The sequence below is a fragment of the Gymnogyps californianus genome, chromosome 9, assembly GCF_018139145.2.
Source record: "Gymnogyps californianus isolate 813 chromosome 9, ASM1813914v2, whole genome shotgun sequence".
In the NCBI taxonomy this organism is placed as follows: domain Eukaryota; kingdom Metazoa; phylum Chordata; class Aves; order Accipitriformes; family Cathartidae; genus Gymnogyps; species Gymnogyps californianus.
The window spans coordinates 12136243-12164223 of NC_059479.1; the positions used below are offsets into that span (position 1 = coordinate 12136243).

Below are 27981 nucleotides of genomic sequence, written 5' to 3' on the forward strand. Positions count from 1 at the left end.
AGCTTAGTTATTTTAGATAAACTTTATCTGGAGGGAAGCAGATACCGATAAAGCAGTGTTTCACACAACAAAGGAAGTACATAGAAATTTTGGATACAAATTTTAAACTGAACAGCAGAAAAATGAAGTAGTCTTCCTTTTCAAATAAATACAAGGGGTATATGATGATACCAACAACAGACCTGGAGGAAGACGGGAATGAGACCAGCCCGAAGCTAGACTGCAAGTTTAATGGAAAAATCTAAATTTAAGTTCTTGCTCTGTCTCGGGTGTTTATATGGAACAACTCTTCTGGGTTTTCTCTTTCTCAGGCTGTAGAATGAGGACAGTATCTTTGCCTTAGAAGGTCATTATGTGGACAAAGGGGAATATGAAGAGAGGTGAAACACACAAAGCAAGCTAGGCTGTGTACTTTAGGACAACACCATGGTTCTGAGAGAAGGCAGGAACAAGTCAAAATGGGAATGGTGGCTCTGCCACCACAACTGGAGGACAGAATGCATGAACAAGGCAAGATGACAACCTGCAGTTTATTGGGGTACTACTGTAAAAAGCCTCTATCTCATTTCCACAGCTACAGTACCCTCTACTTAACTGCAATACATTTAATCAGGATGTTTCTTAGGGAACCAAATAAACTTGAAGATGCTTAATGGCTGGGGCTTAATGGCTGTGTTGTTTAACTGGGCTCATAATTTTGATTAATTAAGATGCCTGCAGGTGTTGGTGCGGTACTTAGGCAACAGCTTTGATGTTCAGAGGCAAAGGGGGTTTTGTATCCCCTTCAAAAGGATTTCTGCCAGTGCTAGTTCAGCAAGGCAAAACTGCCTTCAAGCCCTTGCAAAAAAGTTAACTTTCTTGTAGCTGGCAGTAGCCCCCAGATTTCTGGGAAGCTTGGCAGCTTGCATGTCCTTTTGACCAGTTTCCTCTTGGGATGATCTATGGAAAAAAAACAACCAACCTTTTGCCTAGGGCAGCCTCTGTCTCCTTGATAGAAAGAAAGTAAGAATGTGAGAGGATCTCCAGGTGGTGATGGTGCTTTCAGGCAACGGACCCAGTCAGAACAGCAAATTGCCCAGCACCGGACCAATGTTTCTGCTCTGTTGAAAACAGCAGTAGAGTTTGTCCTTTGGAGCAGTGAAAAATACGAAGCCTTGCTTCCTATTAGTTTGTCCCCTGTGTTCATATACCCTAACACTGTGATTTCAGCTTCCCCCTGCCAGCATATATCCCTTTCCCTGCAATACCTTCCCTATCCTGCTATGTCAACAACTTGCCAGCTTCCCCTCATGGAGTGGTGTGGGTGACCTACTGTGGCCTGGAGTATGGGTGTACAGAGTGACTGGCCAGCAGGTACAAGAAATCACACTACAACTTCCCCCTTAGGCAGTACTAATTTGTATTTCCCTTTTCTATTCAGCAGCCAACTTCCTCATAAAACATACTTACCTCAGATTTTTGTCTCTTGAATGCAGATGAAATGCCCCCAGGTTAAAAAATATTTGGGGAGAAAATAGGACATGGATACCAGTGTGGCATATGCTCATTTCCATAGGAAATTAAAACACTGGAGAGAGACAAAATGAGCCAAACTCATTGTTGTTTTCAATATCAAACACTGACATTGAATTAAGCAGAACTTGATGATTTAAGGCTTAGTAAATTACTACTGCCAACTATAAAGACAACATTACCTTGTGGATAGAGCACTGGAATAGGGCTCAGAAGAGCAGTATACTCTGCTTTGCCATGGATTTACTGAATGAATTTGGGCAAATGTTATCTTCACATTTTTATAAATATAGGTCAATATTCCACTTTTCTTGTAATCTGTATAAGAAATGCAAAAATGAAGCAGCATATTGTCTAGGGACCACAAAGACAATCTTTTTCCAAGAAACAGCCTTACTGTAACTTCTTGGCAACCACAGGCAGTACAAACTGAGTCAGGAGGAATGATCTCAGCCTTTTCATACATCTGCATTGTTCCCCTCCACCACAGCTTTGTACAGTAGCAATAAGAGACATTCAGATGCAATTTATGGAAACTTAAGCAAATACAAATTGGAGTAGCCTCTCAGTGTTATCAGCATATTCGATATGATGATGAATCATAACTGAGGTATCTGCTTTCCAGTGCATTAACACTAAAGCAGAGGTTGGGTAATATTATTCTGACCCAAGTAATGGGTCCACTTTTAAGGGAAGTGGTTGAAATGTCCAGACACCAGCTTAATTTGTCCTAGAGTTATAATGCAGTAAATTACAAACATACTGTGAATTCTGAAAATTCCTGACAAAACAAAAAAATATACCTGGAAACTCACTGTCAGTGTCTTCAAACCATCATGGAGAATTCATCTTCTCATTACAGCCTGCCACAAATTTAGCTGCATGGGTACTGTCTGCAACCTAGCTGGTCAATTATTTTCCTCTACTTCTATGCCAGAAGAATGCAGGACCCAAGCCATTTTGTTTTTAAAGTGCTTACAAGCTTTTGGCTAAGTGTACCTAAAGTCCATCAACGTGCAAGGCCCTGCTTGTCCTCTCCACTTTGATCATTGAGCAAATACCTTTGTTTCCTGCATGATTAACAACATTAAATGAATATATTTGCCCAGCAGCTAGTAAGAGAAACATCTTGGTGACCCATCTCTAGCTCCAGATTGGACCTGAAGGCCAAAGAAAAGCTTTTGCCGCATTTCAGCCCTTTAAGTGATGCTTTGTTATGCAAAGTTCCTCTTATCTCACTTTTAGGAAGTCTCTCAGGACATAATAAAGAGAAGGCAGAGTGAAAGGTAACTGGAACTGTTCATTAGAACACACTCTTTTATTAATCAAGAAAGATCAGAAAAATAGCTGGAGGGACAGCAGGTGAATAGATGACACTGAACCATACGTTGTCAAAAATTCTTCAAAAGAGCTGAGCTGTTCAACAATCCAACTACAGTTGGTTACCTTGTTCTGCCAGTGTAAAGGAGCCTCAGATGTGGATATGGATCCCTGAAGAGCTTTGATCTTCTCATCAAGAAGTAGCTAAGAGGAGACTCTGAACTGACCCCAGTCCCAGCATTGGAGGCCAAGCAAGAGCATTACCACTTGCAAGTCTTGCAACAGTAACTGAGCACCGGACTCATTGGCCAGGGCCTCATTGTGCTACTTATCAGGCATAACCACAAAAAGACTTTCTCCGGCTTACAGAATTGTAGTCTCCTATTTTCTGATTCACAGAGCCTGTATCAGACTGAAGGAAGCAGAACGTTAACCACAGCAGCGCAAGAGCTGGACAGCCTCAGCTTATAGAATGTATGGGTGCTATGTTCCTCCTGACTCATTCAATTTCTCCAGGGATATTCCCCCTGGACTGCTCAAGGGAAACAATCTACTATTTCAGTACCAGTTAGGTTTCAAGAAGACTTCAAACTAAGAGGTTACTTTTTGCAAACTTTCTCTATTTCTCTATCCATCAGACAAAATTTATGAAATCAAACTTCCTCGATACTCTCAAGGTGACTTCCAAGGTCTCCTCTTCAGAGAGAAAACGAGCTTTACTTTTCTTGCTGTCTACACAGTACGGGAGGTGCAGCAGCAGCTTCCTGTAAAAGAGGACACAGTGAATTTCAATGTCTCAGACTGGGTGAGCAGTTGAGACGGCATTGCAAGTTACTCTTGAATTTGCCAATCAGTATACCAAGGCATGTTCTTTCAGTGTATTTTGTTCTCATGACAGGTCGTGGGGTTCCTGCAATACCTGGTGCACAGCTATACAGGCCCTGAAATATTTCCAACACTATTCCTTTCTTTTGGCTGTGGCTATGACAACCGTTTCCAGTGATGGACTGTGGGCCCTCTCCACTGTTCTTGCTTTTGCACAGTGCTGCATTTTAAATGCAGAAGAAGGAGGAGCTGCATTGATAATGCTCTCCTGGTGGTAAAAATCTGAATAATGCCTAAAGCCTGAAGGTGTCTTCAGGAGTTTGTCTTCTCTAGTAATAAGAAATAAGTGGTGCAGCCTGATTAGAGATTCTGGCCAGTCCAGTTTCACAAAGGACATGTCTACACTGCAAAGCACAGTTCAGGTATGGGAATGGACTTACAGTTATGAAGTTGCTGGGATTTTAACCTACATTGAAGATTAATTCAGTGACCCCCTACCTGTGGCTCAGGCCACACAAAGAAATACACAAAGAAAGGCTGGATCTTGGACTCAGGAACCACAGTCCCTCACTATGTTAGACATACAGCTTTTCCTGGAACGGCTGACAAGCCTTCCGATTTACTTCCTCACGAGGACGTCTCAGTCCAGACCCATTCAACTATTCTCACTGACGACAGTTCCAACTTACTTGCTCATGCAGAGTCTGGACTCTTTCCTCTCTTATCCCAGGCTTATATATTAACAATATAAATGATGGGCCAGTCTTGGACCTCCACTCTATTGACAGTGGAAACAGAATCAAGGACACTTTAGAATCAAGAGATCTGCCCAGCCAAACTCTATAAAGCCCAACAAGACAACATGGTAGCATAGATGGGGGTTACTTTAAATTGGGGTTTAAGTCATGCTGATTCTTTTTCAGACCTTTTCAGCTGTCTTGTAGGAGCCATGGCTGAAAGACGTACAGTCAAAACACCTTTGCACCACACCTACTGAAGGCAGCCACTTGCTATAATTTGGAGAAGTCCTTAAAATCAGCTTGGCTTAGAATCAGCCCCAGGACTACAGAGTTGGAAACAGTACCTTTGAGCTCTCTTACACATCTGTGAGAGTACAGTGTTTTTCAGTATGTAGAACTTGAAATCTTGTTTGTTTCTTTCATACTGAGAAGACTTGCACTTATATTTGTGAAAGCAGCACTAGCTCAGGCTGTACCCAAGCAACCATTAGATTTATGGCAAACTTTTTATTTGCTAGGTTTGTGACTAGAGACAGCTGGATACTAAGAAGATAATGGCAGATCTGAGTCACCAAAAAGATAGAATTGCAAAAGAAAAAGGATGCTGAGGTTTTCCTACATCTGCAGTATTGCATTAAGCTACCTCTTTTACTACCTATAGGTTCTGCAAGTCATTAGCTGAACAATTATTCCTCCTGATTTTCCAGTTTCAGAGCTAGCACTTCCAAACATTCTTCCATTCCTGTTGCATCTTTGGGTTAAATCCAAGCAGGGAGTAACCAACTCAGCCTGGTTTTGTTTGTGAGAAAGGTAGCTTTTCTATAGTTAGTCCACTAGGGACAGAACTTATTTGGGCCTTAATCCATGGCCTGCACCTTGAATTTATTTGCAGGAAGCTATTCACATCTGGATCTTCCTACATCCCATTCAATACAGCAAGTTAGCCCAGAGAGGATTAAGCTTTCTTATGAAAGCAGTCTATTGTGAAGAAGGACTTAAAGCAAAACAGACATGGGAATTATCTGGAAATCTCAGGCAGGGCAATTGCACACTGAAGCAAATATGGAGGAAGACTGAGAAGTCTGAGAGTGTATCAGTCAGTTGACTTTCTTTGTAGGTTTGAAATAACCCTACAAAAAAAAAGAACTCAATGGAAATCTCTTTGGGGAAACCTTGTAACATTTCCATCTCGGCATCCATGCCTGGGTATGTCTACAATTTGGCTTTCAACTTCTGAAAATGTATCTGCACATTTTTGACCACCTTCAGTTATATATTTGTACAAATTAGGATTTAGAAAGCAAACTCTCAAGAAGTCTTTCAAGACCGTGGGCAGTTTTTTGCCAGACCTCCTTTCAAACACGATATTAACTGCACTTCTATCAATTGTGTTTCACTTACTTTTTGGGAGTTCGAAGGTCAAGAACCTTGTCCTGGATATCTAATGCGATGTCTGAGTACTTTGTCTCTGGCAGCTTGATTTTAATCTGAAATGATCAGCAGAGGTAAAGCGGTGATTAGACGTGTAGCCCTACAAGCCATAAAAGATCTCATCTTCATGAATATTTTGATGCCAGTGTCAAAGAGCAATGTTCTGAGTAGGTAATTTGTATCAGAAAAAATATGACAGTGATAATAATTGCTTTCAATAGCTTAGTGATGTGTACTGATATCTTATTTTCTTCAAAATCCTGAGCTGATAATGTACCTGACAGGTATGCTACATCCAGCAAAACCCCCTGGCTTTGTGTATTCCAAGGACAGCTTGCTTCTACTAGAAAAACTGCACAGCAGTTATACCTGTCCTGAAGTTCAGAAAGCAGGGAGGTCTTTGATCATATAATAATGGGACAGGATCTGATACTTGTAACTTTAAAGACTATCAGTATTGTAGCATTCTACTAACTCGCATACCTCATCATAAATGCAGGCAGATGAAAACCATCTCCTTCCCAGCCCCTCTCCCCTCCAAAATTGTGTCCAAGATGAAACTTCATCTTAGAGCTACTTTTATTTCCCCCAAGTCTGTATGTGGCATATGCATTTGCATGAATTCTCTTGAGTACACTAGGTCCTTGAGGAGATATACGAGTTCCTCAGGTTAGCAAGTGTAAATATCATCTACAAATTCTTGAAGAACTACAAGAAAATCCTACAGGAGGCCAAAGGCAGCAATACAGCTTGGTATTTACATTCTGTCCCTCAAGAAGGTGGCAAGATTGAAAAGGGCAGAGAAAGGGCACAAAGAAGGGATGGGAGAGACAGGTTCAGCTCACCACTACATCTTCACAGCAGGCTGTGGAAGGGTCTTTCCTGCTCATCCCAAAGAAGACGTCCTCTGTTCCCACACACTGTTTGAATAAAATCTGATACCTGAGAAAGAGAAGTAGTTGCCTAAGAATACCAGAGAAGGAGCAGGAGACTAAAGGAGATTGTATGTCTCAGAGGACCGTAAATACCCTCATTGCATTGTCTCTCCTCCTTTTCAGTCTCCCTTCAAGGCTTCAACCCATCTGCACTGGATTTCTGTTCAGAGCCATGACTGAGTTAGCTAGAAGACACGTGAAGATCATTCACCCCACATTCCAAGGCACTCACTTTGCTGCCTCTGCTTCACTAACCAGCCTTTGCAGGATCAGGAAATGCATCCTAAGTGAATATGACACTTATCAACTAGTTAAACACCACAAACTCTTGGGAAATGGATTTGAAAAGATGCTGTCACAATTACATGCGTTCTGTTCTGTCATTCAAGATATTCTTGCAGCCTGAGCATAACACTCTTTTGTCAGATTGTAATTGTTTTACATTCGGCCAACATTTATTTTCTACCCCTCCACATCTACAAAATGTAGAATCACGTACTCCCTTGCTCTTGATATTTAATGAATGAGGAAATACAAACGAAATTTGTATTTAGAACACATGTTACTCCTACTAAATTGAGCAAAATAAGTGGAGTGAGATGCTTCTTTAAGCTGTTGGAAAGAGTGTATGGAAAGTCTTTTTTACATCTCCAGTGTTCATATGCGTATGTAATAATTCCTAAGTCAATGAGAAACCTGTCTAATAGCTCTGGATGCACCTCTTTAGCCATCTGTTTTCCTTTTGGGCCATTTTCCTTGATTCAATTTGATGAACTGTTACAAAGATTTATACTCTCTTTTCATCTGTGCAACACAGGTCAATTGCTTGAGGCTAGAGAAGCACCGCGTTTTACCCAGCAGGGAGGGGAAGGGTCAAAAAATGGCATGAGAAAAGCTTCTGTTGTGCCCACAATACAAAGAGAGCATGTTCTATACCTCACAGGTGACGGTTTCAAGAACAAGTGTACAACTGTATGTGAGGCTATAGGTGAATGCCAAATCATTTTCAGAAATGCTGAGTCTAAGTTCAGGTGGGTCTCAGTCCTGTGTTTAGATCAGGAAGTTGAACACCTCATGGCATGACTTACGTGCAGAGAAAAATGAGGATTCTGGACTACAAATTAGCATACAATGTGCAGCTTCATGGGCTTTAGTCCCTCTGCTCCAACATGTAGCACTCCAGGATATGGCATCAGAACACAATGATTAGAAATGCAAAGGCTGCTTTGTGGATTGACCCTGAAGGCTTTCTGACCTCTACAAACTACAACTAACATGCTTGACTGTATCTATTTCAAGAATGTTTTTGTTATTGTTTTTCTATAAGCAAGGGAAAAGACTCTGGTTTTAGGCTGTCCCTTGACAGACTAAGATTGAATTACAAGATTTAAAAGTTCAAAACTGCCTGCATATAGCCTTCCTTCCTGTAGTACTATTTGTCTCTAAAAAGTTTAATTCTTTGAAATGCAAATATAACTTGGAGTACTTTATGAATTTATGAGTATGAAAAATGAATGCATCTTGGTTGCAGCAGGAAAAGACAGGTATTTCACACAAATGGCATATTTGAAAGCTAGTAAATAATTTTGCTGGCTTACTTCCCCTCCTAATCCCACTCTATACAAGTATCTGACACTGCAAGTAATCTTATGATGGGAAAAACCAACTCTATGTTTCTGTTATGAGATCAGAAGGTTTCCAAGGGAGAGGTTAAAATCACTCCTCACATGTTGCTTTAGATGCAATGCCGATATCCTTCCTTTTTCCTTCCATGACACAAGCTTTTCAGATGGCTGTTTCACTCAAATGCCGTAGATGCTGTTGAACTCATATTTCCATTAATGCTATGTAAAGCTGTGCTGGTTTTGGCTGGGATAGAGTTAATTTTCTTCATAGCAGCCAGTATGGGGCTATGTTTGGATTTGTGCTGAAAACAGTGTTGATAACACAGGGATGTTTTGGTTATTGCTGAGCAGTGCTTACACAGAGTCAAGGCCTTTTCTGCTTCTCACCCCACCCCACCAGCGAGTAGGCTGGAGGAGCACAAGAAGCTGGGAGGGGACACAGCTGGGACAGCTGGCCCCAACTGACCAAAGGGATATTCCATACATATGACATCATGCTCAGCATAGAAAGCTGAGAGAAGAAGGAGGAAGGGGGGGACATTCGGAGTTATGGCATTTTGTCTTCCCAAGTAACCATTACACTTGATGGAGCCCTGCTTTCCTGGTGATGGCTGAACACCTGCCTGCTGATGGGAAGTAGTGAATCATAGAATGGTTTGGGTTGGAAGTGACCTTAAAGATCATCTAGTTTCAACCCCGCTGCGATGGGCAGGGATACCTTCCACTAGACCAGGTTGCTCAAAGCCCCATCCAACCTGGCCTTGAACACTTCCAGGGAAGGGGCATCCACAACTTCTCTGGGCAACCTGTTCCAGTGCCTCACCACCCTCACAGTAAACAATTTCTTCCTAATATTTAATCTAAATCTACCCTCTTTCAGTTTAAAACTCTTACCCCTTGTCCTATCACTGCACTCCCTGATAAAGTGTCCCTCCCCATGTTTCCTGTAGGCCCCTTTTAAGTACTGGAAGGCCGCTATAAGGACTCCCCGGAACCTTCTCTTCTCCAGCCTAAACAACCTCAACTCTCTCAGCCTGTCCTCCTAGGGGAGGTGCTCCAGCCCCCTGATCATCTTTGTGGCACTCCTCTGGACCCGCTCCAACAGGTCCATATCTTTCTTACACTGGGGGCCCCAGAGCTGAACACAGTACTCCAGGTGGGGTCTCACAAGAGCAGAGTAGAGGGGAAGAATCACATCCCTTGACCTTCTGGTCATGCTTCTTTTGATGCAGCCCAGGATGTGATTGGCTTTCTGGGCTGTGAGTGCACATTGCTGGCTCATATTCAGTTTTTCATCCGCTAATACACCCAAGTCCTCCTCTGCAGGGCTGCTCTCAATCCACGCATCACCCAGCCTGTATCTGTGGTTGGGATTGCCCCGACCCATGTGCAGGAGCTTGCACTTGGCCTTGTTGAACTTCATGAGGTTCACACGGGCCCACCTCTCAAGCCTGTCAAGGTCCCTCGGAATGGCATCCCTTCCCTCCAGCGTGTTGACTGCACCACACAGCTTGGTGTCGTCAGCAAACTTGCTGAGGGTGCACTCAATCCCACTGTCCATGTCACCGACAAAGATGTTAAACAGTGCCGGTCCCAGTACCGACCCCTGAGGAACGCCACTCATCACTGGTCTCCACTCGGACATTGAGCCGTTGACCACAACTTTTTGAGTGCGACCATCCAGCCAATGCCTCATCCATGAAGTGGTCCATCCGTCAAATCCATGTCTCTCCAATTTAGAGACAAGGATGTCGTGTGGGACAGTGTCAAATGCTTTGCACAAGTCCAGACAGATGACATCCATTGCTCTTCTCTTATCCACTAATGCTGTAACCCTGTCATAGAAGGCCACCAAATTTGTCAGGCACGATTTGCCCTTAGTGAAGCCATGTTGGCTGTCACCAATCACCTCCTTATTTTCCATGTGCCCTAGCATAGTTTCCAGGAGGATCCGCTCCATGATCTTGCCAGGCACAGAGGTGAGACTGAATGGCCTGTAGTTCCCCGGGTCTTCCTTTTTTCCCTTTTTAAAAATGGGGGTTATGCTTCACCTTTTCCAGTCAGTGGGAACTTCCCCGGCCTGCCATGACTTCTCAAATATGATGGATAGTGGCTTAGCCACTTCATCCACCAGTTCCCTCAGGACCCGCGGATGCATCTCATCAGGTCCCATGGACTTGTGCACCTTCAGGTTCCTTAGATGGTCTCAAACCTGATCTCCTACAGTGGGTGGTTCTTCATTCTCCTACTCACTGCCTTTGCCTTCTGCGACATGGGCGGTGTGGCTGGAGCACTTGCTGGTGAAGACTGAGGCAAAAAAGTCCTTGTTCTGCTTTGCTTGCATGCATGGCTTCTACTTTACTTACTAAACTGTCTTTATCTCAACCCATGAGTTTTCTTACTTTTACACTTCCAATTCTCTCCCCCATCCCACCAGGGGAGAGTGAGAGAGCAGCTGTGTGGGGCTTCATTGCCAGCGGGGGTTAAACCACAACAAAAGCCCATGCAGGCAGTCTCAGCTCACTTACTCAGGCTGTTCTCTAGGGTCCCAGGTATCATCAAATTCAGATCCTTCTGGGACCTCCTCTGTATTCCAAATAGTTTTCCTGTTTTCAGATTTCACTTGAAAAGTACCTGTAAGTGATGAGAAAAATCACACTGTCATATTTTGGAATATCTCTGTTCCTCTAGGCTTGCTGAAAACTTAGATTTTTCTAGGCTTTAGAAAAGTCTTTGTGTGAAAAGCATTCTAGTTAATGATTACAGTCTCCTTCACCTCAATATCTTATGAGTGAGAATTTGCAGAGGAAAGATGTTTTCCTTTCCCTTACATCTCCTTTACCCAACCTCTATATCAAGGAAATCCTCCTTTCAGGCATAAAATAACTAGCACTTCAAAATGGGTAAAATGTAGAAGTATGAAATATTAATCTTCCCCAAGCCCCTGACATGAGATTTTTAAGTGAGCAAAGTCATTTACAAAAGGACCTCCTCCTCACATAGAAATCCAGTTCTTCCCATTAATTATTGAGCACAGCCCAGATCAGGTACTGAAGACACATCAAAGTTCATGGGAAGAATGCTATGGTTTATGCCTGTCCTACATGGAAAAATATATTTTCTAGTAAGCTGGTAAATCTGCAACTTGAAGGTTTTTATAGTAGAATCTCTGGCTATTGTTGGAATCCCAAGCAAAAATACTCTGTTTGTTATATTTGCCACAGTTCCTTTCCTGCTACACTCATCCTGGTCCTTGTTGACCTTTCTTACAGCTCATAACTAAGCTGCCCAATAATGTGACAGCATTAGCTCCAGGAAGAACTTTACATTAACTTTGCCAAGACTAAACTTGTCTTCCTTTCTTTCCTGAGTACAATCCAAGGTGTTGACACAAATTTAGGATCCCTCAAGATATTTTTTCTCATTGTCTGAGAGTCTGCCTTTCTATATGATGCCAGAACACCTGGAGTCAGGTAAAGCATGTAATTGTGCAGGGTTTCCAGGCAAAGAACTAGGTGCAGGAAGGATAATAACTGAAAAACGTCTCTCAGTGTGTTGACGGCAGCACTGAACAAACCTTCTATTTCTTCCCATGTGTGGTCTAAACAGGGTTGGGAAACTTTTGGGGGGAATATGGTATGACTGTGTTTCACGATACACTTTATAGCTCTTCCTCCTCATAGGCATAGGCTCAGTTCCATGCAGTTTACTCCATGAAGATCCTTTCAGGTGAGTACTTAGAAGCCCATCTTCCTTGTTTGCTCTAAGTGAGCATTAACAATTCCATGAGAGTACTTATATGGAGCTTTTTGCTGCTCAGTTATGATTCCCCTCAGCCTGTGACCAGGCTGTGCTCTGTACTTTGTTTATCATTGCCACTTGAGGCTCCTGTGGTCTGGAGTTACCCTTTCTGCTTCTCTCTGTATATTTTGCAGTTATGCTTTCAGGAAAATAAGAATTTTACAGTGTAACTGGAAAAATGTAATGCTATTTCCATCTCAAAGGTCAGTGACCACTCTCTTATTGAAGCAAACTCCATCAGTGGTAACTTACTACAGCTGTTATAGTCTGCTAACATGGGACTGAATGCTAAAACATACAAACAGTCCTCCTTACCAGTGGTGTCTGTCTTTACTGGTCCAATACTACTAGGAGTCATGGCACTAACAGAACAGTGTGGCTGCAAAAAAGGCAAATGGAACTTCAATCAATTTTCATAGAGCCCAGCTCAGTAACAATGATAATGTAAATAAATATGAAATGTTATCTGAGGTCAAACAAATCCCTGCTAGAATCCAAAAAATATTATCCCACAATTTCATGACCGAACCACTGAACATCTCTTCTTCACTCTCACCCAGCAGAAAGTGACCTTGACACACGGGGTTTAAGCAGGACTCCCAAAAGGACAGTATTACAGACAGATGTGCTTTTTGAGTATTAGTTTCCATGGTATTTTGGCAAAATTTCCATGCTTCGCTTGCCATGAAAATATTGCAGGAAACCAAGGGTGCTACCTAAAAATGCCATCACAGCATTTGGATTCCTTTTGACAGTAGCGATCATATGAGGTAACAACATTTTCCTCTAATTATGAATCAATTTAGTGCTAATAGGCCAATGTGAGGCATTTCTCTATACATGAAGATTCCTTGGTTTGATAAAAGTACCTCACATGCACAGAACATTAAATTAAATCAAAATAAAGATTTCAATTTACCCAGATTGACTCAGGCTTAATTGACATCCCTTGTGGCAATTTTCTATTTCTGTCTCTGAAATATCATTCATCTTGTTAATAAGATGTAAACAAATTCTTTTAAAATCAGGATGTTTACTGCAAAGATGTGCAGCAATAAAGTTAGTTTTAAAAGGCAGGCATTAAACAGCTGAAGGGTTGTTAGAGTGTGAAGGACCACATCTACCACCTACTGAAAGGAAATTTCAAGGGGTATGCACCCCTTTTATCCCAGATATTACTACCATTGCCACTACTAGTGCACAACTGCTGGGTGAGCCAGCTGGCTCTTTTTTGAGGAGTGATTTGGAGGAACACAGGGGCATATACCATTTTTGTTATCCATGTCATGACATGACTTGTTCAAAATCCTAAGAGACTTGGCAAAGTTTTGAGCCTTCACAGAGGCCTTCTACATTGTGATTGTTGGCACCCGTGGCCCTCCCGGGATATTTCTCCCCAGCACACATGCATGCCTAGATAAAAGCAGCAGTTGCATACTGCAGGAACAACGTATGTTTTCCAAAAGCTGTGATTTTCATCTAGTCCTGAGATGAATTGATATAGAAGAATGGAAAGATATTTCTCATTAACCATTCAGATCATTCACCTTAGAATGATTACTCACCCTTCCCTATTCTACAAACACCAACATAGCTGTTGTACATCAATGATCAATTATCTCTACAGTTCTTCAACACCTCACACACAGAATTAGTACACTCAGTTGCCTCTGGATATTTTAGTCTTTACTCAGAAGTTGAGCAGCAACTTTTTTCCCTTCATATGAAGTATTTAGCTGTAATTGCCTTCATCTCTAGCAGACTTCAGGGAAAAGTAGGAGGAAGTCTAAAGTATCTAAAGCTCTTTCAACTAAATGTTCTCATTTCCTTCAGGCTGAAAAACTAAATCTCCCTCCCATTTTGTGGTCACAATCTCTCCTTCTTTTCCTGGGGCATCTTCCTTATTCTCTCCCTCAAGAGCTTGTTACCCTAAAAGGTAACAAGCTGTTTCAGTCAGTCTAAAACCTTCTAAGGTTTTAATTCTCTTTTTACTCACTCTGGGAAAAGAGAGAATTGCTTCTCCCCAGGTAACAAGGTTAGACTATGGTATAACATGTAAAAGAAGCAGCATTTCTTATGAAACACTCACCACATGTTCATCATCATCATCATCTTCGTGAGCATCAAGAAGCAGTTTGGCAAGGAGCTGCAGAGAAGAGCCTGAGGAAACACTGTCCATATCAATACCCACTGCTCACCTATGCAGAAAAAACAAGTGACAGATTAAGAAGAACAAAATGTGTCCTGTACTGTCCAAAAAGTACAATTTTCCTGCTGTGTGTTCTGGAAGGATAAAGTCTAGCCAAACTCTTACATGCATGATGTCAGAACATATATAATAGAACATAATCAACCTTTCCTCTCTGTGCTCAGATTATAGACTCCTTTGCTCCACAGGCATTAGTTGCAATCACAGCTCAAGCCTTACAGTGAATATTAGCTCTGCTAGACCCTATGTCAACATGGATTTGCAGCTACTGCAGCCAGGGTAAGGGCAGCAGGATGCTTTAGCTCAGGCCTGCCACTAAGGGACAGAGGCACAGATCTTCACGCAGGTTCTCTGCCCACCCACCTTGCTCCAGGCAGGCTTAGGACAGCCCCAGTTCCAGGCCCAGGCTGAGGGCGAAGGGAAGCACAGTGCCAGGGAAACCCGCCCTCACCACGTCCCCGCTTTCAGGCTGCACAGCGGCTCCGCTCCCGCGGCACGGGCACCGGGGCAGCCCACCCTCCCACAGACGCACCAGCCGCGGCCCGGCTCGGCGCAGCGGCCCGCCCCGGGGCGGCCGGCTCTCCAGCGGCAGCGAGCAGCCGCTCTGGCCCGCCCAAGCGCCCCGCTGCCGCCGCACGGCCTACAGCCGCCCGCCGCCGCCGCGCGCGTCCCCCGTCACCACAGCAACGGGGCGCCGCTGCCCCTCCTCGCCTCTTGTGGCCTCGCGAGCCAATCCGAGCGGGCCGCCCAGGAGCGGCGGCGGGAGTAGCCAATAGCTGTTGAGGGCGGGAAGATCCGGCCGGTGGTTGGGAGGCGGGGGAGAGGGGCGGGTGCAGAGTGGCGGTACCGTGCGTCATCCCTGCGCGCGCGCGGCGCCTGGTGGCTGGTGGCGGTCGGGGCTGTCGGTGGCGCGGCGCGGCGCCGTGCGGCCCGGCTGTCCGGCTCGGCGGTGGGCTGTGGGAGCTGGGCCGCCGCCGCCGTCCCGTCCCGTCCCGTCCCGTCCCGTCCCGTCCCGGGCCTGAGTCTCCTGACGGCGGCGGTCCCTCTTCCCGCAGGCTGCAGCCGCCATGAACCAGTTCAACTTCGGGTCGGGTGCAGCGGGAGGCGGCTTCGCTTTGGGCGCGCCGAAGACGACGGCCACAACGGCCACGACCGGCTTCTCCTTCTCCACGCCTGCCGCCTCGGGGGGCTTCAGCTTCGGGAGCGCGGCCCAGACGCCTGCCAGCAGCCAGCCGGCCGGGCTCTTCTCCTTCAGCAGGCCGGGCACTGCCGCGCAGCCTGCCAGCTTCAGCTTCGGGACGCCGGCCGCGGCCACCGCGGCTCCGGCAGCAAACGTGTTCCCGCTGGGGTGAGAGGCCCGGGGGTCGGCCGGTGCCGGGGTGGGGGTGTTGGCTTTGCTGCGCGGCCCTGGCCACTGGGCAGTGCGAGTGGATGATGTCCTCCTCGTTGCTTTGGAAGCGCTTTGCAAGAAATTCTCACGGGAGCAAACCTGTTGCTCTTGTGCCTTAGAATTGCTGCTAGAATGGCATTAGCGCATTCGGAAGAGTGTTCAGCGAGACCTGTTATGTGACGATGCTGACTTTTTCAGATGGGTATTAAGAGTAAGCTGTTCCACACTTCAGTCTGTAATAATTGGGGTATTGATGCTTGCATGAAGAAACGATAAAACTTTGCGTCCGAGCATAAAACGTCTCGTCCTTTCTGATGTGAATCTGGAGCGCTCAGAATGTTTCTTCAGCCAAGTGGGAGCGTTTTGTCCTTAGGAAAGGCTGTAAGCTTTGAGGTGGTTCCTCGGAACTGCTGTTGTCAAAGCTTGCCAGATGGGAGCAGTGGGAAGGGAGCTCAAATGGGGACTGGCAGTAAAAGTTAGTTGACAAAAATAGTCTTATGTAGAGGAAGTGAAAAGGGTGCTTAGGAGCTGAGAGAATAAGCAACTTGACTTACACTGCCATAAACGTCTTCTGGTGCCTGGATGGGTGGAGGTAGTTAAGGGGGAGTCAGTATGAAGAGACTTAGCAGAGGATCGGAGATGACAGGAGCTGCGATGCAGTCTTTGTCAAAATTGAAACATAAACCTGGTCAGGTGCACGCCTTTTTGAAAGGTGGTTTCTGGTGTCAGCAAACGGTCTGTAAGAAAGCCGACTCAGTACTTGACTGGATGTATGTCTCAAACAGATTGGCTTCTTTTCTTTTCTTGTCTTTTCTTCTCTAGGGCAAATGCACCAAAATTAAACTTTGGAGGCAGTACTGCAACTCAAGCTACTGGAATCACAGGGGGCTTTGGATTTGGTAGCTCTGTACCAACCAGCGTGCCCTCAAGTCAAGCAGCAGCCCCTTCTGGCTTTGTGTTTGGATCTGCTGGCACCACCACCGCTGCCACCACTGCTCAGTCTGGGACAACTGGAGGGTTTACTTTCTCCAGTGGTACCACAACTCAGGCCGGAACAGCCAGCTTCAGCATCGGCACTGCAGCTCCGCAAGCAGCGCCCACAGGGTTGACCTTTGGAACAGCGCCTGCAGCTGCTGCCACCACTGCTGCCACCTTAGGAGCTGCAACCCAGTCGACAACCCCCTTCAGCCTTGGGGGACAGTCCGCAGGTGAGTGCCTGGGCTTGAAATGGCAGCTGTAGTCAGGAAGTCACAGTCCTGTGAGCACGGAGGGCAGCTGGGGATGGTGTGGAGGTTCTGCAGCCTCCTGCTTCTGCTGGTGTGAAATGAAGCGAGTGGCTGGAATCAGTGGTTTTTCTGCTATGCTCGTCCAGGGTCTTCGGTGATGAGTAACAACTGCTGTTCAGCCTTTGGGTTTGGAGAGCGAGGCTGAAATAATTTTACCAGTGTGTGTAGAAGTGCCAGCTGCATTTGAAGCACTTTTAAAATGTTTTTGGTGGGTTTGCTGGTGCGGAGGGAAAAGGCTCAGAGTGGTGGGGAGGGCGCGCCGTAGGATGCGCCCGGCCCCCAGTGCCAAACCAGTGTTCACCTCCCTGACGGCAGGAACCTGCCCACTCGTCCGGAGTCCGGCAAAAGTCCGGTTTGCAGCTCTTGATTTACTTGTTGGTGACAGTGCAGGCCTTGGAGGGAAGGTCGTCAGCTCTGGGGTGAGTGAGGGTGATGTTCATCTGTGTTAGAATCATTCTTGAAAGTCTTTTTACGTAACGAGCTTGTTAGCTCTAGTTCATTTCCTGGATAACGCAGAGTATTTGTTACATTGAATATTAATGGTTTTTTGTATTCTTCTTGCTTCTAACTTGACTATTGCTGTGATCAGTGGAAACTACAGTGTCTCCGTAGTAAAAGGTTCGTCTTTTCCTTTTACTTATGCTACTTGTTCCAGGTCTAAACTTTGGGTCGTTGCCTTCAACAGCGGCCACCAGTGCACCCACGGCAACGCTGACCACTAGTACCAGCCAGGGACCCGCTCTGTCCTTTGGAACCAAACTTGGAGGTAGGAGGTGATTTTAGGAAATAATTACTTGAGACTTCGTGAATCTGCTGTCCTTCTGGGAATTGTTTTCTAACCTGGAGTCTGGAAATAGGCTAGAAGTGTTTGTTACCGTGAATTAGCAATGGCATCAGTAATCCGTGACAGTTCATACAGCCATTGAACTTGGTATCCTGTATTTTTTATTGCGTCCGACGGGCCAAATTCTGTTCTGTACTTGTTGCTGGACCGTAGTGGAAGGGAGTTTAAAGGGTACATTGGAAAAGAGACAGAGTTGAGGTAGAATAAGAGGAAAAATAGCTTAAAATCTATAAAAAAGCGGTGTAGATGGGGACATTTGTGTCCCATTCTCAGCATGATTCTTCTGAAATGGGCGGGAGCTTGATGTGGTCTGGGTGTACAAGATGGACGCTTTTTCTGTTTGTAGTAACATCCACAGCCGCTACAACTGCCTCTACCACCACAACGTCCATTCTTGGTTCAACGGGGCCTACGTTGTTTGCATCTATAGTGAGTTCTTCAGCACCGACGTCTTCTGCCACCACGGGCCTCTCACGTAAGACACAATGTACAGATTTTATCTGTTGGGGGCATAAATGAGCAGCATGGTTGGTGCTGCCTGTCGGTAGTGGAGCTGCAGATGCTGGGGTGATATGGGAGAATTCAAAAGGCCAGCTCTTCTCTCTGTTTGCCACCTTCTCTCTTTGTGGTTTGTGGCAAACTGCCTTCAGTGGTGAGGCATGGAGGGTTTTGTTCGAACCAAAGGACGCTTTAGATTCAGAGTGGGCAAGAAGCACGGGGCAGTTTTAGTTGTATGTGAATTTTTTGTTTCTCTGTCCGGGTAGTATCGGCACAACTGAGCGTTCTAGTGATGTTTCAGCTGCTATCCTCCAGACCCCAGTGCCTTGAGTCTCGTTACGTCTGCCTTTGACTCTTGCATTAGGTGTTCATGCTTCTTTAAGAACAGTGGCCTGTGACAGTGAAGGTGCAGTGTGCTAAAAACAAATGTTCACACAGCTATATGTTTGCAGGTTCCTCTGGTAATAACTGGCAAGTTTCCTCTTGCAAAATTATTTTTATGGCAGGAAATAGTGTCTGTTTTCTGATGGCTGTAAGGCAGTAGCCCAGGTTTGAAGACAGTCCTAAGCTTGCTTTCTCAACCTGCAATGAGATAGATGTTAACGCTTCAGTTTCCTTTGATTATGGAGACTAGCTACAGTAAATGTCGCTGTTTACCAGAGTTAATACAACTGTTCCATACATAATGCTGTCTCACACCTACCTCTGAAAATTTAGGCAGCTGCTCCCAAGGACCTTCACAAGTTTTATGTTAAAGCCATGCTGACTACTTCTAACTGGTCAGCTGCAATTTGTAGATGCCACATACACCAGCCTAACAACTTGTATTTTCGGTAGCTCTACGATGCTTGCATTGCTACTCCAGTTCCAAAGCTGACCTTAATCTTGGTGTTCAAGAATGCTTTTAAGCTAATGGGCATTCTCTGTTTATCAGGATGTCTGAAACCTTGTTCTTAGATGATAATAGGTGGGATGTTTCCAGGCAGCGGAGATGCGGCCAGCGTGTTTCCTGTAGCATGTGCAATTGTATTGCTTTAGCAAGTAGGCTCGTGCAGAGATTGCATTTCCTGCCTGCCAGTGTCCAGTACCCTTTGCTTATTTTAGCATTTGATAGCAGTTAAATGTTAAATAATTCAGAATAGGTACAGAGAAGTCACAATAGCTTGGCACCTGGGTTGATAAAGTTTCCTGGAAGAATCGCAGAGCATTCTGGCTATTTTATAGCTTCAGCCTGCCTTTTTTCATGTCGTGTCTGGATGATCCTTCACCTGAACAGTGATCCTGGTTAATACAAATAAAGACCAGATGGAGATGGGTGAGCAGGCAGGGTAGAGCTTTTCTGTAGGGGCACTGTATTTAATGGGTTGCGCAAACTCTTAATGTTGCCTTCTGTTTACAGTTGGTGCCCCTTCCACTGGGACGGCCAGTCTTGGAATGCTTGGGTTTGGATTAAAAGTTCCTGGAACAACAGCTGCTGCAACAAGCACTGCCACTAGTAAGAACCGGATGCTGATATAAGACTGTATTTCTTTCTCTGATCCTCCTTTTCCATCTCCCCAAATGCACAGCTGCTTATGACTTCTGAGAGCGTGTCCACAGCAAAGGGACTTTGGGTGAAGGAAGGCCCGTGGGCTTTGATGTTCTAGTCTGGAGCAAGTAAAGTAAAGAGACTAGCTGCTCCTTCTCTAGCCTGCCTGTGTAGGTGCAGAATTGCTCTAAGAGGTGAGGGAGAGGTGTCCTGGTGGGGGACGGGAGAGGCCAAAGGCTTGTGGGGAGTGTTAGGGAGAGATGTTTTGTGTTTCAGTTCTGCCCCATCAATCTGTTTCTTCCATATTATGAGTTTCAAAGTGTTGGATTTTGTTAACTTTTCTTCAAAAAAAAAAAAAACCAACCAAACCCACAAACAAAAGCAGAGATGAATGCTGTATTTAAGTGGCAACCCTCATGTGAAAAGTTGCAGTGGAATTTGCTGCTGCACAGTGTTGGGATTCAGGACTGAACATCCTTTTCTGGATGCAGTTACCGGTCCGTTTTCAGTGTAATAACATGGATGCTGCTCAGCTCTCAAGGTCTTTCTAAAGCTTGTTTCTGGAGTGACTGTGAGGAATCGGAGCTCAATGCCTAGAAGTGCCGTGTGACTGGCTGACAGTACCATCTGATAGACGCTCTTAGTTTTGAGAAAACGTAGAAATCTCATCTTCTGCAAAGATGCAGGAGAGGAACTGGGTGTGCTGGTAGTTACTAGGCCTAATATTAAAACGTGAGGAGATTGAGAGGGGTGTGTGGGCTAATGCTGTGTTTCTTTGAATAATGCCCAGGTTAAGTGCAGGCTGCCGATTCCTCGTTTTACTAGAACTGCTAGTCAGGTGTTTACAGTCCACTGCTTTTCTGTCAAGATGTGCTTCGTTCCCTTCTTGACAAACGTGGGATTTGCTTTTTGTTTAAGGGACCTATTTGAGCTTATACAGCACTGTGCTTAGAGGTGTATATGGGGCCTGTTCTCGATTTGTTAGATAGCAGATGTGTCCTCTTCTGTTGCTTGAGTTGCATCTCTTCTTTCAGGCACTACTTCTGCTTCTGGCTTTGCTTTGAATCTTAAGCCATTAACTACAACTGGTGCCATTGGAGCTGTGACTTCTACAGCTGCCATAACCACAACAACCACCACCAGGTGAGTATTTTGTTACAACCAACTATTTCCCGATTGGGGCAAGAGGCAGTATTAATGCTGGTATCTGGTGGAGGAAAGGGAAATGAGTGTTGTCATGTTTATATTTTGGTTTTTGATGTTGTGTTCTGTACTGTCTCGCACTTCTTCTCAGCGCACCTCCAGTGATGACTTATGCCCAGCTGGAGAGTTTGATAAACAAGTGGAGTCTGGAACTGGAAGACCAAGAGAAACACTTTCTCCATCAAGCTACGCAAGTTAATGCCTGGGATCAGACGCTGATAGAGAATGGAGAAAAGGTAGGGTGACGTCCAGTGTAGCCTGATTTTGCTTGCTTAGACGCTTAAAGGCCTTCAGTGTTACAGATGCAGGAAGCCATCTAGAGGGACTTCCTACTTGTAAAAAAAAAAAAATGTGAATTATATCTGGAAGCTTTTGAAAAACTCACTGTGTGTGTCTATTCTGGTCTATAGGCAGTGAAGCTTGGGAGTCTGTTCTGTGAGTTTACACTATGGTAACAAGTTATCTTAGGGTGGAGCTTTGAAAGCCAAACCTCCATTTTTCAATTTTTGGTCTGTAAATCTTTATGTAACTGTTTCTTGTTTCTGGGAGGTGTTTGTACGGTGCTGGCTTTCTCAGTTCCCCCACTCTTCTTTTATGAGTTGACTTTTGAGTTTTCATAGTATAACTAAGTATGTTCTGTTTCCAGATTACTTCATTACACAGAGAAGTAGAGAAAGTGAAGCTTGATCAGAAGAGGTACGAAACTATGAGCACTTGAGATGATTTTGTTTCTCTTTTTGCATCTTCTTGCGTTGTGGTATGGCAGACCTAGAATGTATATCACCTCTAAGTGGAGTAGTTAACACTTTCTCTTTTCAGACTGGATCAGGAACTGGACTTCATTCTGTCACAGCAGAAAGAGCTTGAAGACTTGTTGACCCCTCTGGAGGAGTCTGTGAAGGAACAGAGCGGGACTATCTACTTGCAGCATGCAGATGAAGAACGGGAGAGGACGTAAGACAAAAATCTGCTTGGAACATGTAATGAGCAGGCTAATGTGGTGATGATCAGTCAGCAAGAAGTAGACTTGGGATGCATGACAGTACTGAACTATCAATGGCCTTTTTCAAATATGTAATCCTGTTTTCTGCATGGCAACTTAGATTTTATGCATTAGAAACAGGGCAGTTGCAACTGGAAGCCCTTGAATGAGCATGAAAAGCTCTTTGGATGTTGGTCTAATCAGCTGTCTGGGAAAAGGCTACTAATTTTGGCATAATCTCTGAATGTAATGGTTATTTAGTGATAGAAGTGATGAGAGCAGAATGCACTGTGTGTGGCTCGGGCATCCTTGTAAGCCTTAAGTGTTGAATTGTAGCAGGGTAATTAAAAGAAGTGTTTGTCTGGTTCAGGAGATGGGAATCTTGAAGAACCTGGACTAGCTGGTTCCTTCAGTTCTGACAAAACCTTCCAGGAAAGCCCTCCACACTATTGCTTGTGTGTCTCCATGTATCTATCGAGAGAGAAAGAGGTTAGGAGTTACTTCATCTGTGTGATAGAATGCCTCTCATGGTGCTGTTCCCACGTATCTGCCAGCCTTGGCTGAAAGGCGTGGAAGCTAATTCTGATTGCCTGAAGTTGGTGTGACTGGGAGCAGGTCTTCTGAAGTTCACTTTAAATATTCTGACCTTGGTTCCCATGCGTTTTCAGCTATAAACTGGCTGAAAACATAGATGCTCAGTTGAAGCGTATGGCGCAAGATCTGAAGGACATTACTGAGCACTTGAATACATCAAGAGGCCCAGCAGACACGAGTGACCCGGTAAGTCCCAGCTTTATTTTTTTGTATGTTGGTAGGAGACAAAGGATATTTAAACAGTTCTAACTCTTAATTTGTCCACTCGTGGATACTCTGCTGCTTGTAGTTTCAACCTTGGAAGGGTATTTTGTTTAGTCCTTGGGTTGGTTCTCTTCTGGTAAAACTTGCATTATAACACAGCACAAGCCAGCCTGACTCACGTATTTACTCTGCAGTTCTGTTAATAGTTTTCAAAGTATCTCATTCTGGTATGAACTCTGGTTATTTGCTTGTTGCCTAATTTTTGCCTAGATTACAACTTGTTTCAGAGGCATTTCTTAATGTTGATCCAGCTACCTGCTCCACTGCTTGCATCTTTCTTGTGGCACATCTAAATTTTGTTCAGAATGCCCTCCGTAGCTGCTGATAGTTTTTTCCTTATACTACTTTTGTATCCTCATGAAAACAAGACCTGAATTACCGTCTCTTTGTGATAAGTATTAAATTGATCTCGATACTCCTTGTGGGTTTACTGAGAAGGTTTTTTCCCAGTAAAAATTTCCCTTCAGTATTGCAGAGTGAGTTTTTTCCCATTCCCTTTTACTTTTGCCACCTCAAGCTTAAGGTGATTAATGTTGTGGTGGTTCCTAGGTCTGAATTGGAATAAGCCTAAGCCACAGGCGTATACTCTAAACGAGTCTGTTTTCTTGATGGTAAAGGGAAGCAAAGCAACACAGTTGCTGCACAGATGTGCCTGGGAAAGTGGCTGCTAAGTTAGTGGAGCTGTACATATGAGAAATTTGGTCGCATCGTGTTCCAAAGGCAGGGACAGGCAGGCTGCCTTTTAGTGCTCTTTGTTTTTCTGTACCATAACATATGACTTGCACCTTCTCTTTCTGCTCAGCTTCAGCAGATCTGTAAAATTTTGAATGCGCACATGGATTCATTGCAGTGGATTGAGCAGAACTCAGGTGAGAGTCGTCTTGCAGCTTTTTGGTAAATAGAAAGCATGTAGCATGTGTGCAAGTGTTTCTTGAGCATAAATGAATTCCTGAAGATCCCTGAGGAATCTTCGCCTCCTCACCTTCAATGACACAGTCCCTTCTGTGCTTGAATTCTCCTGATGTGCATTAAAGGCCTCTGCTGAGAAGTAATTCCTGGCAACTGCTAATGTTTCACAAAAAAGCACTGCTTGAAATGTGTCTGTGCGAACCAGAAGACTTGAAAACCTTATGCTTTGTTCTGTCAAACTAAGGTTAAATATTTCAACTTCTAAAATGTTGTGGGGTTTCCCTTTGGAATAGGAAAATTGGTGAGGAGGGGTGTGTGTGTGTTTAATGTTACCATCCTCCTTGATAGTGTAGTTACTGTTGTTTCTTGTCTTGGATTCACCCTTAAGTGGTATACCATGGTGCCATACTGAAAACAAACAGAAGAAAGGAACTTTCCTCACAGGGAGTGCCTCCTTGTGAGGGATTCAAGAATTCGACGCGGTTTTGATTTTAACTGGTGTTAGCAGCCACATGGGGGCATGGCAGAATAAAGCAGCGCTCCTCTCACCAGCACCAAATTGCACTGTCTGGCTGCAGCACTGTGAAAGTGCTCGCACCTGGTGTACTTCTCAGGTGAAAGCAGGCATACTACTATCCATGTTTAAATAGTATTATTGGCTCAGGTCAGGATTTAATTTGGCTTTTTCTTCCAGAACATACATGCTAACTTCTGCATTCCAAACATGCCTTTATCGGGAAATCTGGTGCAGCTCCTGTGGCATCAGAATTCTGACTTTACAGAATGTGTGAGAAAATAGCAACCTGTTTCCTTTAAATTTTCCTAGAAAGGAGACGCATTTTTGGGTCTCTTTGCAGAGAGTGACTCTGTCATTCAGTACCGAAGAAATTGTCTTATCAGTTCATAACGATTCATTCTCTTTGCTGGGAACTGCACATCTAAAGAAAGAGTTCATCTTCAGTTCACCTTCAAACAAGAAGGAAGCAATAAGCCTAAGAAACCGCAGTTTTTAAAAAAGGTTAATGTGTGTGTCTGTTTCTGTGGGGTTCTTAGCAAGGAGAAGAATTCCTGTTACTGTGTGCACTTAAACGGTACGGTGGAAAAACGATGCAATTTTGAAGTAAGCCTTCAAGTAGCCCTTGCCATTAGTAAATTGAGCAGGCCTGGGAAGGACACATTCCTTAACCTTCTTTTTGTATGAAATAAATATTAAAACAACCCACAAACCAGAACTAGGACATCTGCGCTGTAGGTAACGTTATCAGTTTTGGTTCCTGTGGAACACCTCCAGGACTGTTTCACAACAGCCAGGGATCTTTTCTAGGCATACTCATACACAGTGGCTGTTAACTTGTCTGACTTGTTCAGCAATTATGTGCAACTGTGGCACTTTATTCAAATTACTGTTAACCTGCACTGCCACAACTAAATGGACTTGCTGAACACGGACGCAGGGTGGTGCTGCTTCCACAAGTGAAAGGAGTGTTTGGACAAAGCCTTGTTCTGACCTTCTGCCTCTTCCTGAGAGAACCAGGAGGTCTTTGCTTTTGTAGTTACAACTGAATTCCGAGTTGAGCGAGAGAGATCTGTGAGACAGTGAAGCAGGCTGCCATTTTATGCCATAATCATTTTTGCATGGCGAATTTTTGGGAAGTGGCAAACTGAAATGCGTTGCTTCCTATGTTACTGGAAGATTCTGGGTTTGGCGTGCTGGACAAAATAAAACCTAACGTGGAATATCTGCCTCCAAGCCACAGGCTGACATAGCCCTGTTGAATAGCTCAGCCCTGTTGAACAGCCGTAGCCCTGTTGAATAGCTTCTGATAAGCTTTCATGGAATGAAATTAGAGATTGCTTTAGCTTGTGCCAAGATATTTTGTATATTGCGATGCCTGCTGCATTTAAAGTTGATGATCAATCAGTGGCTTACGTATTTCCAAATCGGTGATCTGCAAATAACAGATGATCTGTGGTGTGGCTGCAAGTCCTCTGCAGCTGTTCTGTGCGATTGCACTGTCTTTTCTGTGTCTGCAGTTAGAAGCTTGCTATGGCTGTGTGATATCCTGCAAGAAAATACGTATATACTTCTAACGGATTGTGCGGTTCACCTGTAATTTGCGTAATTCAAAGCGAGTTTAGCAGGAGGTGGGTAGGGGAAACTGGTTTATACAGCAGTTGCTTTTCCTCAAGCTGCAGACCGGCTTGCCGTTCCTGTCAGGGGGGGTTTGCTCTGCTCTCTGATGCAGTGCCCTGAAACTACAACAAAGTGGCATGGCAAAAAGCGTCAACAACACGTCCCAGCGCTCTTCCGTTTCTGCCTGCCAGTCCCCGAATGCCTCAGAATACTTTTTAGACAATCTTCTTTGCCTTGGAGGGTTAGCAGTGCTTTGTGTTGGGTTTTCCTCCTTCTTTGTGCACTGTCAAATCTGAGTGACCGTCAAAATGTTTTTCTTTCTCCTTCTGCAGGCTGAACTGTGCAGGGTTGTGTTCTAGGGTGATTGTGAGATTAATCACTTGTTTCTCCCACAGCCGTGTTGCAGAGAAAGGTAGAAGAGGTGACAAAGGTTTGTGAGAGCCGCCGCAAGGAGCAAGAGCGCAGTTTTCGGATCACGTTTGATTGAATGACTCAAAGTTTGAAGGGTTAACCTAAAATCTCCAAGAAAACAGAGGTGGTTGGGGACCTAGGTCTCAGCTTATGATCTGGGTTTGTTTCTTTTCTTGCAATAAAATTTGTTGTTTGTTCCAAAGCCAGTCTTTGCAGTGTCTGACCGGCATTCACCCGCTCCAGTCTGAGCGACTGCGTGAAGTTTGTGCTGAAAGTACGTGCTCTTCGTCTCTGTTCTTTATGACTGCATGCAGACTGGTGAGATACACAAATGCTGCCCTTGAGGGATTTAAGCAGTATGTGACTCCGCGGCTGAGCTCTCCAGTACTTAAATGTGACTTGACTATGTTCAGTTGGGACTTCAGAAGCTTTTATTCAGGTCCTTACAGAGGTGGTTTAATGAAGAGCTGTCCTCAGAAGGAGCTGCAGCAGTCTGAGAGACTCCAATTCCTCATGCCGCTAGCTGGAGTTTGTGTTTAAATTAGGTATGCTTCCACTTCTGAAAGCGGGCCTTGTTTTCTGTACTTTTGGCAATAAAGTGCTTTTGTGCAGGTACCTGTAAGCGGGATTTCTACGCAATTAAAAATTATTAGATGTGCCAGTAGAAAAATGGTACTTGTGTGGTGATTTGGTGTAGTGTAGCTTGTTCGGTTGCAAGGGTGCGGGAAAGACGATGGTCAACAAGTCTGCTGCGAAGACTTTTTAAGAGACAGAGTCATATCACTGCTTTTTGATAAAGTGTGATTGTAATGCACATTCCAATGTATCTTTACTAATAGAGGGAAGTGAACGGTCACATACTTAGCAGAACTGCCCTCATACTCAATTCTCCGTTGCACTTTATGCTTCTGTTGTACAAAATGCTGAAGAGGCGCAAGTGATGCGTAACGGGCTTTACGTTTACCATCATCTGCCTGCACCCCATCTGCCTTGTCTTATATATTGTCCCCAGGAAAAAATGGAAGGGCCCGCTTGCAAGAGTAGTTTACTGACCTTAATGTGAGTTAAAACTTGTGAGTTGCTCGTTAACTTGCCTTGGGGCAGACGTCTTCACGCAGGTTCTCTGCCCACCCACCTTGCTCCAGGCAGGCTTAGGACAGCCCCAGTTCCAGGCCCAGGCTGAGGGCGAAGGGAAGCACAGTGCCAGGGAAACCCGCCCTCACCACGTCCCCGCTTTCAGGCTGCACAGCGGCTCCGCTCCCGCGGCACGGGCACCGGGGCAGCCCACCCTCCCACAGACGCACCAGCCGCGGCCCGGCTCGGCGCAGCGGCCCGCCCCGGGGCGGCCGGCTCTCCAGCGGCAGCGAGCAGCCGCTCTGGCCCGCCCAAGCGCCCCGCTGCCGCCGCACGGCCTACAGCCGCCCGCCGCCGCCGCGCGCGTCCCCCGTCACCACAGCAACGGGGCGCCGCTGCCCCTCCTCGCCTCTTGTGGCCTCGCGAGCCAATCCGAGCGGGCCGCCCAGGAGCGGCGGCGGGAGTA

At 45.0% G+C, this 27981-nt stretch overlaps 2 protein-coding genes across 6 annotated transcripts; one reads left to right on the top strand and one right to left on the bottom strand.

Annotated features, from left to right (window-relative positions):
- Positions 1-2811: 2811 nt before the first annotated feature.
- DNAAF6 (dynein axonemal assembly factor 6) lies at positions 2812-27807 on the bottom strand. 4 transcript variants are annotated; one of them, XM_050901524.1, is made up of 7 exons: positions 27577-27807; positions 14279-14387; positions 12505-12568; positions 10917-11022; positions 6674-6770; positions 5799-5884; positions 2812-3596 (listed from the first exon to the last, which is right to left on the bottom strand). In XM_050901524.1, the coding sequence occupies exons 2-7, from the start codon at positions 14366-14368 to the stop codon at positions 3467-3469; spliced, it is 573 nt and encodes a 190-aa protein (XP_050757481.1). In that variant the 5' UTR covers positions 14369-14387; positions 27577-27807; the 3' UTR covers positions 2812-3466. The 4 variants fall into 4 exon arrangements, with proteins under 4 accessions (XP_050757481.1, XP_050757483.1, XP_050757480.1 ...); XM_050901526.1 differs by having other exon boundaries at positions 27746-27801; XM_050901523.1 differs by lacking the exon at positions 27577-27807 and adding an exon at positions 14762-14992.
- Positions 15346-27056, top strand: LOC127019481 (nuclear pore glycoprotein p62-like). 2 transcript variants are annotated; one of them, XM_050901520.1, is made up of 12 exons: positions 15346-15746; positions 16611-16996; positions 17730-17840; positions 18265-18393; positions 19816-19911; positions 20979-21087; positions 21239-21383; positions 21794-21843; positions 21967-22101; positions 22798-22909; positions 23790-23856; positions 26426-27056. In XM_050901520.1, exons 1-12 carry the CDS (start codon positions 15466-15468, stop codon positions 26515-26517), a joined length of 1713 nt encoding a protein of 570 aa, XP_050757477.1. In that variant the 5' UTR covers positions 15346-15465; the 3' UTR covers positions 26518-27056. The 2 variants fall into 2 exon arrangements, with proteins under 2 accessions (XP_050757477.1, XP_050757478.1); XM_050901521.1 differs by having other exon boundaries at positions 17760-17840.
- Positions 27808-27981: the final 174 nt, after the last annotated feature.